Source organism: Alosa pseudoharengus, unplaced genomic scaffold (assembly GCF_046254945.1).
Source record: "Alosa pseudoharengus isolate Yale_2024_CS ecotype anadromous, Long Island Sound unplaced genomic scaffold, YU_APseudo_1.1 YU_APseudo_1.1_scf_6, whole genome shotgun sequence".
In the NCBI taxonomy this organism is placed as follows: Eukaryota; Metazoa; Chordata; class Actinopteri; order Clupeiformes; family Clupeidae; genus Alosa; species Alosa pseudoharengus.
In genome coordinates, this window is record NW_027468848.1 from 847,224 (window position 1) to 859,039 (window position 11,816).

The 11,816-nt window shown below is 41.4% G+C and overlaps 1 protein-coding gene across 1 annotated transcript; it reads right to left on the reverse strand.

Moving 5' to 3' along the window:
* On the reverse strand, window positions 1–2,681 carry LOC143106635 (RLA class II histocompatibility antigen, DP alpha-1 chain-like). Its single transcript, XM_076271002.1, has 4 exons — window positions 2,554–2,681; window positions 1,696–1,944; window positions 803–1,087; window positions 1–560 (listed from the first exon to the last, which is right to left on the reverse strand). Exons 1-4 carry the CDS (start codon window positions 2,615–2,617, stop codon window positions 433–435), a joined length of 726 nt encoding a protein of 241 aa, XP_076127117.1. The 5' UTR covers window positions 2,618–2,681; the 3' UTR covers window positions 1–432.
* Window positions 2,682–11,816: the final 9,135 nt, after the last annotated feature.

An 11,816-nucleotide genomic window follows, 5' to 3' on the forward strand; every position in this document is an offset into this window, starting at 1 on the left:
GACAATTCAGCTCTCCCTTTATTGAGTTTATTTTCCTCCATACTCAAAATCGCATATAATAATTATCTTTAGTGAAATTCAGAAGTAAATCCACAGAATATTAACTAAACATTTAAAGCAGATTCCATCACAACATTTCTTGAACAAAGGTTCATCATAGAAAAAAACAAACATATCGTTAAACTTTCAAAAGTAAATTTCATAGAAGACAGAGAGGAGCCTGCACACTGCTTGTCTCGTGGTGCATTATCAGTAAATTGGTTGCACCGCTGAGCCAGCAGTGCTGCATTTTTATTCTCCTTCTCAAAAGTAATCTTCATAAATGCTGAAGCAGAGAAAAACAGAGTCATGTACATCTTGCATAATCATTTCTGTTGTCCACACGTCACTGATTTTACAGCAATGAATAGAAAGTGACAGTTGAGTGCAGTTTCAGTTGCACTGGTTTCCCTTGACGAGGAAGAATGTTCCGGTAGCCACTCCCAGCAGCCCCAGAGTCAGACCCACTCCACAGAACACTGCTGGACCAAGACTGGGCTCAGACACCTCCCGCTCCACATCTGAAGAGCACACACACACACACACACACACACTGAGCTAAGACACCTCAACATTTGAGGATGACACAAATACATTGGGCTAAGACTCGTCGAGTTCTGAGGAAAAGGCCCAATAAATATGCATATGCAGTATAAATCAAGAGTAATGTGAAACATACAACTACTTTTATGTCAAACCAGTGATCTAGCTGTTGAATTGTAATGAAGTCATCTGGTGAGAAATAGCATTATAGATTATTTACCAAACTCTCGTGTAATTGGCCCTTCCAGTGCCTCATGCTCCACAGTGCAGGTGTAGATGTCCCCCTCCTGAGGGGTGAAGCTCAGGGTGGAGAACAGGTTGAAGCGGAAGTCATTAACATTCACTTGCAGCTGGCTGGTGCTCACTCCTTTGGTCACGATCTGGTTGTTCCTGGTCCAGGTCACGTTGAGCCGAGGGGGGTAGAACCCAGTCAAGAGACAGATGAGAGAGTTCTTAGTGCCCATCTTCACATCATCTCTGTTGTAGATGGAGCTCGAGGGGGGGGCTGGGGACGACATACAGAGTGAAATGGTGTCTCCCTCACAGGAAAATATTACAAACACCACGTTTCCTCAGTGACAGACGACAAACACATACAATGTACATCAGAGACACATAGCGCTCTTCTAATCCCTTTGGAAAAGAGATCTCAATGGGACTCACCTGGTACAGTAAAGAGTAAATAAATAAATAAATAAATACATTTCCATGTACAGCTACTGTAGCTCACTTGTGCTTGATGTCTGCAGAAGCCTGTGACGACACTACTGATGATGAATGAATCAATAAATAAATAAATAAACATTTATCTAATGTAAATACCCTGTGTATGATAAATTTGAACTCTGACTACTGTACAGGCATTTGGCGAAAATTCAATGTGACTCCAGCTATCAGCCATTAGTACACTCCTCCAAAAGAGACACACACTCTTAAAACTAATGTGTTGAAAACTACACAACTTGAGTTGTTTTTTAACACATCTCTGTGTCCAGATAAGGACAACACATCCGTTTTAAGAGTGCACACACTACACAATAAGTATACGCATGTCAGTTGGCCAGATATTTTAACCGTAGCATATCCGTATGTGTTGATATTATTAACACTCACCCTGTGTCACTGCTGGGTTTTTATAAGCTTGTATGGCTACCGCCAAGTTCGCCTTGCAGACTTGCAGGTCACCGACTGCACCCGCATATGTGCCCTCCTCATATTCAAATGGATCAGCAAACTCAGGCAGTGTCATCACCATCTTTTCAGCCTTCCAGTCTGCGTGAGCCATCTCTTCCCCATCCAGTCCATACATCTTCTCTCCATCTGTGTCTGTGCATCCATTCAGAGCAACATCCACATGTAGAACTGGGAAACAGAACAAAGGCACACCAACAGTGAGGGCAACATCCTTCAGTGCAATGTGCAGGACAAAGGCAATTCACACAACAGATAAATGACCTCTACATGTACACAAACAAGTCATAAAACACGACTCTACTGTCTTAATTACCACTATGTGTTTAGCTACTAATGAAGAGCTCATAGCCTTAAGGTGATGATACATGGGGCAACTTTTTGACCCTTGCATCTGATTGGATTATCATGAAAATGTGCCTCTGGTGATTTAAGTTCTTTAACAAATGGAACATGCTAGAACCACAATACTCAGGAACACTGCCCAGCAACATTGCTCAAAAAGTTGCCTCATGTATCATCAGCATTGCAGTAAAGTGTCTCAGCACTGTGTATTTACTTCATGCAAACCAATCTGGCATGTGTTTGGTTATAGTATCCGACAGTGATTAAACAACGAATTCATCTTAATATGAAGATTTTAGCCATCCTTTAACTATAGATTTGTCTGAATTTCCTGCTTTGGATGTCATTTTCACAAGTTCTATTAATGTTCAGCAGCCTCACAGTGTAAAATCTACTAGCTCTTAGCTTCTGTATGTAGAAACACAGTTTACTCACTCTTGGCCTCTGTGTAGATAATCCCAGCAAGGATGAGAAATATCCCTGTTAGAGTCATCTTCATAGGGTCTGTTCTGGACTGTGTTGAACAGTGAGAGCAAAGGGAAAACAAACTCTCCAGACTACAGACAAACTCAACTGAGACACGCTCAGCCAACAGCCAATCAGATTAATAGGGTCATCTGTCTCTAGGTGAACACTGCCGTCAAATGTCAGCACAGGGTTTCCGTTCAGTCTTCGTATAGGCAACTATATTCACTATAGTTAGTGTGTAGATATATGCTTTAAGTATATAAATATATATCTGTTCACTATAGTTATGGACTATTGATGGCTTCTATTAACTATTTTGATGATACCAATTATCACTGAGTTATTCCCCTACTGTATAAATTACAAGACAAAAGCAAATAAATCATGTATTGTTTCCATACACCCGAATTTCTAAAAATCTGAATTTTGATTCTAATGAAACGGCAGTAAGGTTACCTCAGAAATCTATGCTAAATAGCAGGATGTCTCAGATTACAAGAATATATTGAATGATGCCCTGACAGCAGCTTTAGAAACTTATTGCAACCATTTCAGCAACCATTTTACTGTATATATTGGGCCATGTAGCTAGCTATTAGTTATGTACTCAGTGATTACTTTAAGCAAAGAGACATGAAACACTAGACCACCATACATTTTATAAGTACAGTGCATACGGAAAGTATTCACAGCGCTTCACTTTTTCCACATTTTGTTATGTTCCAGACTCATCTTAAAATGGATTCAATACACACAATACTCAAACACTCCACAAAAACAGGTGTTTGGATTGATTTGTAAATGTATAAAAAAATAAAAGACTGAAATATTCAATTTACATAAGTATTCAGACCCTTTGTTATGACACTTGTAATTGAGCTCTGGTGCATCCTACTTCTATGAAGTTGATGGTATATGTCAGAGTGAAAACCAAACCACGAGGTCAAGTGAATTGTCCGTAGACCTGAGAGACAGAGTTGTATGAAGACACAGATTTGGAGAAGGGTACAAGAACATTTCTGTGCCCAAGAGCACAGTAGCCTCCATCATTCTCAAATGGAAAAGTTTGGAACAACCAACAGTCTTCCTAGATCTGGCCCCTCAGCCAAACTGAGTAATGCGGGACGAAGGGCTTTGGTCAGACAGGTAACCGAGGACCCAGTGGCCACTATGAATGAGATCCAGAGTTCCTTTCAGGTAACCGAGGACCCAGTGGCCACTATGAATGAGATCCAGAGTTCCTTTCAGGTAACCGAGGACCCAGTGGCCACTATGAATGAGATCCAGAGTTCCTTTCAGGTAACCGAGGACCCAGTGGCCACTATGAATGAGATCCAGAGTTCCTTTCAGGTAACCGAGGACCCAGTGGCCACTATGAATGAGATCCAGAGTTCCTTTCAGGTAACCGAGGACCCAGTGGCCACTATGAATGAGATCCAGAGTTCCTTTCAGGTAACCGAGGACCCAGTGGCCACTATGAATGAGATCCAGAGTTCCTTCCAGGTAACCGAGGACCCAGTGGCCACTATGAATGAGATCCAGAGTTCCTTCCAGGTAACCGAGGACCCAGTGGCCACTATGAATGAGATCCAGAGTTCCTTTCAGGTAACCGAGGACCCAGTGGCCACTATGAATGAGATCCAGAGTTCCTTTCAGGTAACCGAGGACCCAGTGGCCACTATGAATGAGATCCAGAGTTCCTTTGAGAAGATGAGAGAAGCGTAAAGCCGTGGCCCACTGGTTAGCACTCTGGACTTGTAACCGGAGGGTTGCCGTGGCCCACTGGTTAGCACTCTGGACTTGTAACCGGAGGGTTGCCGTGGCCCACTGGTTAGCACTCTGGACTTGTAACCGGAGGGTTGCCGTGGCCCACTGGTTAGCACTCTGGACTTGTAACCGGAGGGTTGCCGTGGCCCACTGGTTAGCACTCTGGACTTGTAACCGGAGGGTTGCCGGTTCGAGCCCCGACCAGTAGGCACGGCTGAAGTGCCCTTGAGCAAGGCACCTAACCCCTCACTGCTCCCCGAGCGCCGCTGTTGATGCAGGCAGCTCACTGCACCGGGATTAGTGTGTGCTTCACCTCACTGTGTGCTGAGTGTGTTTCACTAATTCACGGATTGGGATAAATGCAGAGACCAAATTTCCCTCACGGGATCAAAAGAGTATATACTTATATACTTATACTTAAAGAAGGACAAACATCAGTGCAGCTCAGTGCCTGGTTTCTTCCACACACGCCATTGGAACGTCGGCGTTTGTGGAAGAATGCCGTTTCATCAGAACAGATGATTTTACTTCTCATGGTCTGAGAGTCGTTCAGATGCTTTTTGACACACTCCGGCCAAAAAATGGCTTCCATCTGGCCACTCTACCATAAAGGCCTGATTAGTGGAGTGCTGCACTGATGTTTGTCCTTCTTTATGCCCTGTTGAGAGAAGCTACAGTACAGGAGCGTTCTAATTCGGCAGAGACACAGGAGAGAAAGTGAGCATTTACAGGGCTTGTCACCGTTATGTGGTAGCCTAAAGCTATCTTGCCTAGCTCGAGTATGGCCTGGAATTGGTGAGTATTGAAGTCATATTTCTCCTGAAGTTTATGAATGAAATCATTTCCGCACTAATGCATAGGTACCTACCAGTCTGCCAAAGTTCTTGTGCAAGAACAATCAAATGTCAAACTAGCAACTGATCATTACATGATTACATTGGCAGCAACAGGGTGATTATACCTCTTTCGAGAGAGTGCTAGGCAAATCTCTTTACACTAAAAACAATACCAAATAGCTGTTTTTAATATAAGATTAATAACACAATTTATTTTTTGCAGTGTAGCCTAAATGTAAAGTTGAATTGAGAGTCCCACATCATGGAAGTCCCAGCTCTGAGTTCCAACTCCAGCTCAACCACAGTCGTAACAAAGAGAAGCAGAGCTTGACCAGCATGGAAAAGTCCCTGCTGTTAAAATCTCAAGCACCAATCACAGGCCCTGTAAAGATGCCATCACCAATTACCAGGTAAAAAGTTATTTAAGACAGCATCATAGACAGAGACATCCTGTATGTAGTGTATGTAGCTTGCAAATGTATCATTAATGGATTTAGTTACCTTCTGGCCACATTTATTAAGTCTGTTAGCAGAGGCATTACTCAAGATGCTTTTCAAAATTACATTAATATTTTTTTATGTATTTTTTCATCAGTTAACTACAGCAAACCAGTGCAAACTAGAAAATTTAAATCTATGCCCTATATTGACACACTAATACAGAATATTGTAAATAAATCTGTTTTGAAAAATGCCTTAACTTTTGCATAGTATTGTACATGCAGTTAATTTCACGCTTCAAAAAGAGAGATCTGACCGTCCTGGGTTTAGTGTTGGTGTTTGGCTCTACTCACAGGGCCTCTGACATGATGACCAGCCAGAGGCCAGACTAACTGTGTTGGAGCACCAGGGGAGGGGGTAGCCAGGGCAGGTCCCCAAGGGCCCGGACCCTCTTGGTCATAGGAGGGCAGCCCCCGTACTAATGAATGAGTGAAGTTGGGAAAAGAGAGAAGTTTTGGTCCATGTGTGCTCTTGCTCCACCCCTGAGTCAGAGGGAGGTGAAATGAGACATCAGATATGAGCCCCTGTGGACAACAGCAAGACACCAACAACAACAATTTAACAATAAGTCAACAATAAAACAATAAATCATCATCATGTTTAATAATGACAATAATCAGTCTGAAAATTAGCTGTAATAACCTACAAATGTTGGAACAAACAAACCATCTCAAGACAGGAAAAGTCGTTGAACTCAACTGAGGCAGGAATGAGAAAGTGACACGGCGCCTTGAGTGTTACTGATATAGCATAGAATGTAGTACACACATGCATCATGACTCATGTACATTTATAGGCGATATATTTACTAAAACTGATCAAGCAAGAGCTTACCACTGTGCCTGTGTGTATGTACAGGTTCACCAAATTATCTTAAAAAAATTAAAAAGAGCTACTGAAGAAGAAATGCTCTCTAAATACATGAATCTGTCAGATGATGTTTTTCATGTGACGTTATGTGGGTTATGTGACACTTTGTTTATCCTTCCACCTGCTAGTGAAGGGACGCCACAAATGTTGTTGTCGGTTTGTTCAATATTAATATTTCATTTCTGTAGCTATTTTAACTATGTCACTATTGTAACTATGTGTAGCCTACCACTCTGCCTACAACTCCATAGGTTTGTGACATTGTGACGTACTTTATTGCACTTTACAGTCATCAAAATATGACTCTTGCCATCTAAATTGCTGGCCGAAGAAGAGCTCAAGGACCCTTTAGTGCCTGTTATCTTCTCTTTGACCCAATATGATAAGCTGATACCTTGCAGTTCCATTGAGACTGACACACTTTGCTGAGAGCCAACAACAAACCCATCCAGCCAGCAACACACACATCCAGCCAACAACACACACATCCAGCCAACAACACACACATCCAGCCAGCAACACACACATCCAGCCAGCAACACACACACACAGCCAACAACACACACATCCAGCCAGACCAGTTCACCTGCTGCTGTGGAAAACACCAGACACCACATGCCAAACCTGCAACAGAGCGATCAGGTCAAACCCATAAACAGAGCAGACATGCCAACCCCATGTAGTAACAGAGCAGTCAGGTCGTAGCAGAGCAGTCAAGTCATCCACTCCAAACTGATCAACATTTTGGACAATGAGTGTCATCCACTCCACAGCACTTTTACAAAGCAGAAGAGCTTGATCAGCTGGAGACTTTGCTCACTGCCTTGCACAACAGACAGACTGAGGAAGTCATTTGTCCCCAGGGCCATTGAACTGTTCAATGCTTCACTTAAGGGAAGAGGAGAGATAGACTTCTCTGCATAGTCTGTCTGCCTCTCCACCCTCTCCATGTTTGGGTACTGTCTGCCCACTAGCCACTTTTACCACTGTCTTATTGCCTCACTGTTTGCATGCTATATTAGCACATACAGTATGCATAACCCCTCCCTCCATCCCACAGCCGGATTGTGGCCACACTTATACCTTTTCTTAATATATATATATATATATATATATATATATATATATATATATATATATATATATATATATATATATAGATAGATAGATAGATAGATAGATAGATATAGATATAGTTTTTTTCTATAGTTTTTTTTTTATATATTACCTTGCCTACTCTCTTATATGTCCATATTTATTTTATGCTGGTCTCTAGACTTTATTCTTGCACTGTTGCACTGTTGGACTTACTCATCTGCACCATCACCATGACACTCACTCACACAGAGAGCACCTTACCTTACCTTACTATGCACAGAGAATCACAGGCTCAGTCCCTGCCTCAGTCATTGCAAGCACCTCATGCTTAATCACCCACTATGTGGATACTGTTTTTAGACTTGATTTAGATTTAGTGTTATTTTGTATAATTTGTATTTTAGTATATTCTTTATCTTCTACTGCCCTTATTGCTTAGTTGTGTTTTTTATACTTTTAATATTTTTCTGCTGTTAGTGAATGTGTGTGTGATGTCTGTATGCTACTGAGACCTTGAATTTCCCCTTGGGGATCAATAAAGTATCTATCTATCTATCTATCTATCTATCTATCTATCTATCTAAACTAACATGATGGCACAGTGTCCTATACCCACCCAAACTAACATGATGGCACAGTGTCCTATACCCACCCACATGAAATTACAGTGTACAACAAAATAACTTCTTACTCACAACTCACAAATTTAGGTTTCAAAATAATTTTCAACTGATTACCTCAGAGTCACTTTGTCAAGATCAGTATGGTAATATAAAAGTCACAAAGTCTTCAATTATTTTTATTTTATTTTATTATCTTGGCACCATAAACCCAATCCACATACTGGACAGATAACACGTTTGGCCAAAACTGCTTGCTGTGGTGTGACTTGGCTGTTGCCCTTCATGTTTAATATGTAACTGAATGGCCTGCTGTAGTTTAAGTATAAGTATAAGTATGTATATTCTTTTGATCCCGTGAGGGAAATTTGGTCTCTAAGTAAGTAAGTATATATATAATTTGGTCTCTGCATTTATCCCAATCGTGAATTAGTGAAGCACACTCAGCACACAGTGAACACACAGTGAGGTGAAGCACACACGGCTGCCCCTAAGTTAGGGACAGTGTTAGGAACAGCGGGGAGTTTAAGTTAGGAATATTGAGGAACAGTGAAGCCAGTTGAACACAAGGGTGACCTGAGGAAGCACAACTACAGCAAGAACACACCACATTCAGACAACAAGCAATCGAGTCCCTGTAGTCTACGTAGCTAACACCAGCATATACAGGCCGCAGAGCAGAAATAACATAACAGAGTAAGCCTCTCCCCTCCCCCATAAGAAAACAGAAATGAACAGAACAGAGTAGAACTGAACGAGGAGGGAGTTAGTAAGAGGAGGGAGTTAGTAAGAGGAGGAGTTAGTAAGAGGAGGAGTTAGCCAGTAAAGTAAAGTAAAAAGTACATAACACATGTACATAACACAAATACATAACACGTTACGAAATATTAACGCAATTAACGCATTGTGTTTACCTAGCCATTTCTTTTGTGGGAGGCTGATGTCATGTAGCGGAGGCCGCAAAACCTGAAGCAGCTAGATCGTTTATTTTATTGTCTATAGCTGAAGATGGAGAGGAACGTGAGAAGCTTGTATAGGCGAATATTATTGGCCAATATTTAGCCAATAAATAGTAGGCCTAGCTGGACTGCAAACTGTTTTTTACTCTTGTTAGAGAAAGTATACAATGTAAACATGCACCAACAGCATGTTACATAAAGATGATACTTTTCGGGTCCTCTCTATAAAGATCTAACTTGAACGTAGGCCCTATGCTACTCCATTTAATTGAGAACGCGTCTGAGCACACGTGAGAGGGAGAGAAAACGAGTAGCAGCTTCCAGCTGGCTTGTCATTGTTGATGATAATTAATATCTCCTTTTTATTAAGTTAAGATTAAACTAAATGTGGCGGTGGTTGGGACAGACTTATGGGGGCGAGAAGAGGAATGGAGCAGGGGATGAGGATATCGACAGAGAAATATATATAGTATCCATGCCAACAATGTTAATAAAGAACAAATGCATTCAGTGACACTCATCTCATAAACTCATAATTCTCTTATTTTCACCGGAAATAAATTGGCTAGTAGAAATTCCGATTGGCTAGTAACTTTAGAAAGTTACCAGCCACATTGGCTGGTGATCAAAAAAGTTAATTTAGAACCCTGCTAGTCACCAGCAGAGTGAACTCTGAAAAAGACTCAGGGCCTGAGAGACCAACACACCCAGATCCTGTTGATTCATGACTGAGAGATCCACTCATGGTACACCAGGCAATACAAAGTCACTAAAGTTTATAGAAATATATATTTAACTCAATTGTCCCCAGCACTACTCAACACCTTAATGGGCCAATTGCTTTTATTTTGAGAGAGATTCCATTTTTAAGATTCACATTCAAAGTTTAAATTTGTCACTGGGCATCACTCCCCAAACAACATCTGAATTTATACACCAATGTGCTCATTATTCAATAAAATAACTTTTTTAGGGCTTTTCTCTGTAGATGACTTGCACTCTTGTATGTCTTAAATGTCTTATTATGACAAAAGTGTTTATAATGTGAGGCAGTATGCTTGCTTTTGAGATGTGTTTATAACATGATGCTGTCATTTTTATTTCATTTTCATTGCTGTTTCATTTTCATTTAGGCCTCTCGAAAGGAGTCCTAGAGCATAGAAAACATTATACGTCTTTCCAAACAATGTTAAGCAAGACCATACAATGCAGCTGATTTGGGTAAGAAGGCCACAGCCTGGGTTAACTTGGACATGACAAATGATCCTCCTGTGGGAGACCTATTGGATGACATCTGAACTGCCACCACCTGAGTTTTACCTGCATTATCTGGTTCCATCTGAATCAACTAAACATGTTTTAAACCTAATTATCACCCGGAGAGAAGAAATACTCTTTTTTGATTGGCTGGTGGCTATTAATTCTGAATAACAGGACAACTAAGTATATATAGTATATATACTCTTTTGATCCCGTGAGGGAAATTTGGTCTCTGCATTTATCCCAATCCGTGAATTAGTGAAAAACACTCAGCACACAGTGAACACACAGTGAGGTGAAGCACACACTAATCCCGGCGCAGTGAGCTGCCTGCATCAACAGCGGCGCTCAGGGAGCAGTGAAGTGTTAGGTGCCTTGCTCAAGGGCACTTCAGCCGTGCCTACTGGTCGGGACTCGAACCGGCAACCCTCCGGTTACAAGTCCGAAGCGCTAATCAGTAGGCCACGGCTGCCTACGAAGTAGATTTGGTAAAAAAGTTTAATCATCGTTCCATATCAATGTTTATGGGTCATTCAACGTCAATTCAACCAGGGCCCACGCACTTAGGTCTCAAAAAATTCTGAAAAAATTACCAGGTGTACCTATGTTACCCAGGAGACACTGTAAAATTACTTTTATGTAAGATCAATACTTTCCAAGATACAGCCAGTTTTACAGGGGGAGGGGTGTCGATTTTGTTCAACCTATTTTTTTTGTCAAAGTTCACAAGCCCACAGCGCAAGAACTAAACCATGTAGGAGGTACATAAATAGGAATAGTATTTAGCAACAACATCAGGTTTGGTCTGGATGATCCTGCATGGTCATAGCTGTCCCTCATAGCTGTCCCTCATTGGAGTTTTTGGCTGGGCTCTGTTTAGGCTTTCAGAAGACATATTTGTACTCAACATAGGCTCTTGATTTATTTTCTTTATTGAGATGAGTAGAAACACTCACAAAAAGCAGTGAACAGAAAATAAATTCCTTCAGGGTCTGAACAGCAGACCTCACAAGTCTGAAAAATCATTTTGGTTCTCATTTTCAGAGGCCCTGGTTGAATTGACGTGGAATGACCCTTATGAATGGTAACGATAACAACCATAGTAGGACGATGGTTGAGCCTGAGAGCAGGCTTTGCAACAATGGAATCAACTGTAAACAAGCTAATTGTCCATGCAATTGCTGTTATAGGGCCAAAGAAAGTTTTTAAACAGAACTGCTTGTTTCCTTTGCGTGCTATAAAGGCATGACTATTGCCTATAATGGCAACCGGGTGATAAGCGGAATAACGGCCGTCGAGGTCTCCTGTTATACGGAATT

Coding starts and splice junctions, on each gene's coding strand:
- LOC143106635 (XM_076271002.1), bottom strand. CDS start 2,617: ATGAAGATGACTCTAACAGGGATATTTCTCATCCTTGCTGGGATTATC. Junction 1,945..2,553: donor TATCTACACAGAGGCCAAGA/GTGAGTAAACTG, acceptor TCTGTTTCCCAG/TTCTACATGTGGATGTTGCT. Junction 1,088..1,695: donor AAACCCAGCAGTGACACAGG/GTGAGTGTTAAT, acceptor TGTCGTCCCCAG/CCCCCCCCTCGAGCTCCATC.